The sequence below is a fragment of the Diaphorina citri genome, unplaced genomic scaffold (genome assembly GCF_000475195.1).
Source record: "Diaphorina citri unplaced genomic scaffold, Diaci psyllid genome assembly version 1.1 scaffold1781, whole genome shotgun sequence".
Taxonomy (NCBI): Eukaryota; Metazoa; Arthropoda; class Insecta; order Hemiptera; family Psyllidae; genus Diaphorina; species Diaphorina citri.
The window spans coordinates 29348-35352 of record NW_007379207.1 but is presented as its reverse complement, the minus strand read 5'-3'; the positions used below and the strand labels follow the sequence as shown (position 1 = coordinate 35352).

Below are 6005 nucleotides of genomic sequence, written 5' to 3'. Positions count from 1 at the left end.
CCGTATAGAAAAATGTGGGCTATTCTGGACATTTTTGTACACTCTCAGATACTAACTTTTGACTTTTTCTGCTTTTTCCAAGTAGAAAAAACTCGCTGTAGACAGTTTGTTTGAACATAATTATCATAAAAAAACTGTTTTGCTTCATTGTTTTTTCTCTTTTTTCGGGGGAAAAGTTGAATTCCAATTTCTTTTTGAGCATCTTTTTTGTCCTATCCTCTCAAATATTAATGTACAAATTTTTTACAGTAACCATTAGGTTTTTGCCAGCGTACCTTACCATTCTCTTCTGTTTCCTGAGTTTTTTTGAACAAAAGCCAACGGAGGATACCTTTCTCATTTTCTGGTTGTTATAGGACAAAGCCACATATTGTCTTTTTTTTACTTTCTATTATTTTCCTTGAATTATGTACCTACAAAATATTTATTTAATTACTGCGTTCTGTTTAAATATGGTAAATTTATTCTTACCTTTTTTTCTAGTCAGTCCTCAGTCCTACATATCTCAGACGGGCAAATTGTGTTATAATTATCTACTGTATTCCTCCGTTGTGCTTTCTTCAGAAAAACAACCTTAACAATTACATAATAACTCCTTGTAAACAATAACGTGTCTTGTGTGTTGTACAAAATGAACAAGGTTTCCATCTACTTTGTGGTTTGGTAGGCATCAGCAAGCGTTTTTTTTTCTCAAGCCCTTCAGTGTCCACGTTCAAGGTTTTTGTGAAGTGAAAACATAGTGTCTATCATTCCACTATCTCATTTTCTTTTTAGTTAAATTCCTTTTAGGGATGAGCTTTTCATTTTTCAGCAAAGTCACAAGTTTGGGTCGGAGTTGTGTTTTTTGGGTCACTAGAAAGCTGTTTTTCTTCGAAGCTCGTAAGTACTACAGTTGCTCATTTGCGCAGTCAAAAGTCTTCTTTACCTGGGCCCGAAAAGCCCCTTTTGAGCATCAACCAATACTATTGGTTAGGGGGCACGGTTGGTCCAGTGGTAGCGCGCTTGCTTGCCATGCAGAAGGTCCCGGGTTCGAATCCCACCATCGACAAAAGTTTGTACTCGTTTTTCGATTGCAAATATTTCAACGGGTTACTTTCTGGTGTTCTCGTGTTGAGCCAGCACCTAAATGGGAAGTATTGTGTCTCTTCTCGCCCATCTGATGAGAGGCATACTACGGGATGGGCATGCTACGACACAGACCACAAGCGTCCAATGTAGCAGTTGTTTCATCGCTACGAAATAAAAACGGCGGTGAAACACTCATCTTTTAAAAACTCAACAAACTCAACAACAACAAAAAATAATAATAATAAAAAAATATCACTAAAAATTTCTCCCCAAGAGATAGATGAGTTTTCGAGCGCACTCGATTTAGCGGATTTACATCACAAAGCTTTTCTTTTTTGAAGCTCACACGTCCATCATAAAGATACACTAGTGGTTCTGTGAACTGTAGACCTTACTCAGATTCTTTTGCCTGAGATGAGCCTTTGCCTAAATGGGTAATCCTACGTAATAAACATGTTTATCAAAACAAATAAAAGTAAAACGTAAGTTGCACACAAATGTTACTCGATTGGATAATTCCAATTACGAAATTAAAAATTTAATTGCCAGCCTAGTTGGCTTGGTTCGTTCTCGGAACGGCTGGCTTTCCTCCTATCCTGTCTTCCTTCTCTCTTTCATTTCGGGACGATAGGTTACTCGATTGGATAATTCCAATTACGAAATTAAAAATTTAATTGCCAGCCTAGTTGGCTTGGTTCGTTCTCGGAACGGCTGGCTTTCTCCTATCCTGTCTTTCTTCTCTCTTTCATTTCGGGACGATAGAACCTTGGCACCTATTATGATTTTTTTTTTGGTCAACTTACGTTGGTAAACCCATAGATATTATGCAGCTCCCTATGTTCAACGTCTCCATAGTGTTTGCAATCTTTGGGCATTGTCACTTCCGGGCCATTGAATACAGAAGGTTCGTTCATGTCATTCCAAATGTGAACGTCCAGACTGGATCCAGGGAAGTTCTCCAGAGCATAGCGGTCAGCCAAGTAGTCCCTTACTGCGGGTATGACATGAAAGTAATAACACCCTTTGAGCCTTTGACATGGTTTCACATTTGGTGGACAGTTTCAGTTACTGCCATTCTCATTAGATGAGTATGAGATTATAGCTAAAGAGACAATCAAAGTATCTTGCCAATTTCCTATAAGAGAGCATCTACTTACCCTTCTCAGAACAGCTAGAGTACTCATCTTCAATAACCGGGTAAAACTGAGCGCAGATATCACTTGACTTGGTCACACAGTGATGAATTGATGATGTACGTATTTTCACCAAATGGAGAATTTGGCAAAGCAAGCTGACATTATTGAATGTATCACAACATTAAAGAGTAGTATCTACGTATTGAACACACTTGAAAATAAGATCATGAGATGAAACCTCAGAAAAACCACGAACTCAATCGATATTCGGTATAAATCCTAAATCCATTAATCTACATCTACATCAAATGAATCAAATCAGCAAATCACCAAAATGACAGAATCAGCAAAATCAGCAATCAGCAGGATCTGGAATAGGTTTGTTTACGATACATGAACCTAGCCACCTTTGTGCATTTTCTTCAGCAACTTTTGAAAGGCTCGTTCACACGATCGCTTGTTCTGCTGAACGAAGTGAGTTCTATATAGAAGTGAGTTCTACATATGTTATTTTCTCCTTACAATTACAAATAATATTATTTTACCCATAGTTGGCAAATGGTTTGTCTGAAAATTCCATGAAACTTTTTAATTTAATTTTTGACCTTGGTTTTTGGGCATTAACGATGTTCTGAAAAGTTTGGGAAGCACTGTTACGAATAACAAAGAAGTTGCTGTGTGCGAAGCAACGTTCTCAAGTGTAAACAAATCAAAAAATTTTTAAACTTCAACGGTTTTTCGCGGTTTTGAACTAAAACTAATACTAATTTGAACTTTTTATTTTCATTTTTATTTTTTACTTTTTCTTTTGTTCATCAATCATCAAGCCCCCAACCCCAACGTCGCCCACTACGCCCAGAGCCCAGATGAAGTGGATATTGTTCTTGTGGAGTTATATGTGACCGTTATACAAAAACCTTTTCATCATTGTTGAACTTTTCTATTTGCCCATTAGCCCTATGCCTTTGTCATACTCAAGTTAACTAATTGTACCTGCCATCTAAATTGCCTAGTTTCAAGTTGTTCTTGGGCTGCAGACTTTAGTTCCCACTCCAGATCACAAGTTTTGGTAAGGTGAGCAAACAAGACTTTATAGAAACACAAAATTAGTAAGGTAGCCTTACCTATACACTCATCAATAATCAGAAGTATTCAGCTTAATTAGTTTCAAGTTGTTCTTGGGCTGCAGACTTTAGTTCCCACTCCAGATCACAAGTTTTGGTAAGTTGAGCAAACAAGACTTTATAGAATTATAGAAACACAAAATTAGTAAGGTAGCCTTACCTATACACTCATCAATAATCAGAAGTATTCAGCTTAATATAAAACACCTCATGGTCGACCAGGTTTGGATAAGTCCTTCTATGGGGACAGAGTGACAGACAGACGACACCGAAGCGAATACAATAGTCCGTCCACTATACTTTTTTTTATTACTATCGTACGTAATAATAAAGGAAGGACGGGCTAATAAATTATGTACCTAGACTAGAATATGTAGATCAAAAGTATCCCTGCGCGCAGGTTCGAGAAATGTACGATTATTCAGGGCCAAAGTTCCGCCCTACAAAGTTCCGCTATTTAGGGCGAAACTTTGACCTGACAGGTACAACTGATCAGGTCCGCCTGTCAGGTCTACCTGATAGTGGGTGTGCTCATCATGTAGACCTGACAGACGGACCTTTTCAGCCGTACCTATCCGGTCTACCTGCTAGTATGTGTGCTCATCAAGTATCAGGTAGACCTGAGAGTTACACCTGATCAGGTAAGTGGCTGGTATTAGCCTTCCACCTCAGGTTGCTCAAACCCAAAGTTATGATCCCAAAGTTCCGCCCTACAAAGTTCCGCTATTTAGGGCGAAACTTTGACCTGACAGGTACAACTGATCAGGTCCGCCTGTCAGGTCTACCTAATAGTGGGTGTGCTCATCAGGTAGACCTGACAGACGGACCTTTTCAGCCGTACCTATCAGGTGTACCTGCTAGTATGTGTGCTCATCAGGTATCAGGTAGACCTGATCAGGTGTAACTGTCAGGTCTACCTGATAGTAAGTGGCTGGTATTAGCCTTCCACCTCAGGTTGCTCAAACCCAAAGTTATGATCCAAAATTCTCACCTGGTACCATCTGGTGAATAATTCTGCGTCTGGATTCTTGAAAAATCCACCAACATCTGCCCCGCAGAATGACCAACCTGAAAAGTAACAGAGAATAATTTAGAATAACCAATATCCGTGGCCGAGTAGATATCACACTAGGCTTGCACTCTGGAGGTCCCGGGTTCGATTCCCGGCGGGGCCGAGGTTTTTTTCTGCTCTGTGCTTGGAATTCGGGGTGCACTCAGCCTCGTGAGGACAACTGAGTAGTTACTCTGATCGAGTAGTGACCAGTGGCGGCATTACAAGTCAAAGAAACGAGCGATGATAAATACAGAGTAAATGAAAAACTTGATGATGTATGGTGATTGAGTAAATGAAAAACTTGTAATACTGTGATACAGTGTGATACCCAGGAAGTTGTGAAGAGGCTATTGCGTATTGCTTCACCATAAAAAATTCATGATTTGATTTATTATTAATTTAACCCCTACGACTCACCTGACACTGCCAAGGACAGACACATGGGCAGAGATATTTTCAGATGAGACCACTCGGCCATGTTATCTCCCGTCCAGATGGCGCCGAACCTCTGACTGCCCGCGAAACCGGAACGGGTTAAAATGAAAGGCCGCTGCTGATAGTTGGAACGTTTGAGCAGACCTTCAAATGTGGCCATTACCTGTAACATGAGAAATAGATTTTTAATAAACTAAGAAATGATATTTATTTATTTAAATATCATTTCTTTATTTAATTTATTTATTTATTTAAATAAATATCATTGGTAACAGGGGCACGGTTGGTCCAGTGGTAACGCGCTTGCTTGCCATGCAGAAGGTCCCGGGTTCGACTCCCACCATCGACAAAAATTTGTACTCGTTTTTCGATTGCAAATATTTCAACGGGTTACTTTCTGGTGTTCCCGTGTTGACCCAGCACCTAAATGGGAAGTATTGTGTCTCTTCTCGCCCATCTGATGAGAGGCATACTACGGGATGGGCATGCTACGACACAGACCACAAGCGTCCAATGTAGCAGTTGTTTCATCACTACGAAATAAAAACGGCGGTGAAACACTCATCTTAAAAAAAACCCTTTCAAAAAATATACCTACTCACCCATCTGGAGCTCCCCAAACATCTGTTACCCAGAACCTACTACTCACCCATCCGGAACTCCCCAAACATCTGATACTCCCAGAACGCAGTGTTGTCATCCGGCCGCACATTCTCCGGCTTCACCAATCCGGCAAACACCTCATCCGGAACCACATAGACCTGTTCGGTCGCTTCTTCTTCTTCTCCTTGGTAGCTACTGGCGTCCAGAGAGTGTTGGGAGAGGCTGGGAGCTTCGACAGGTGAGGGTGGGCGAGATCGGGCGAGTACTGCTATGGCCTTGAACAGCTGAGGGCAAATTGAAGTTTATTTATTTTTTTATCAAGTTTCCATTTATTATTTTTACAACATCAGAACATACAAAATTCATATAAACGGTATATACCCATCCGTAAAAGCAGAGCTTGTGCCATGGATGGGGAAAAGTTGAAATTGATAAAGTAACAAGTTGAAATCTCTAAAGGTGTGTCCAAACATAGTGGACCGGCTGTCGATCAACGAGGTGAATCTATGTTGTCGAGGCAATGTGGACGGTTTCAGTCGACATCGATTGACGGTCGTCGTGTCGACTATGTGTGGACACAGATTA

The 6005-nt window shown here is 40.3% G+C and overlaps 1 protein-coding gene across 1 annotated transcript in view; it reads right to left on the bottom strand.

Annotated features, from left to right (window-relative positions):
- The window catches only part of LOC103517213 (neutral alpha-glucosidase AB-like), a 22212-nt gene that overhangs the window by 6696 nt on the left and 9511 nt on the right, over positions 1–6005 (bottom strand). The window contains 3 exon segments of the mRNA XM_026829392.1: positions 4320–4396; positions 4800–5010; positions 5507–5704. Of these exon segments, the coding sequence (XP_026685193.1) occupies positions 4320–4396; positions 4800–5010; positions 5507–5704 (486 nt within the window).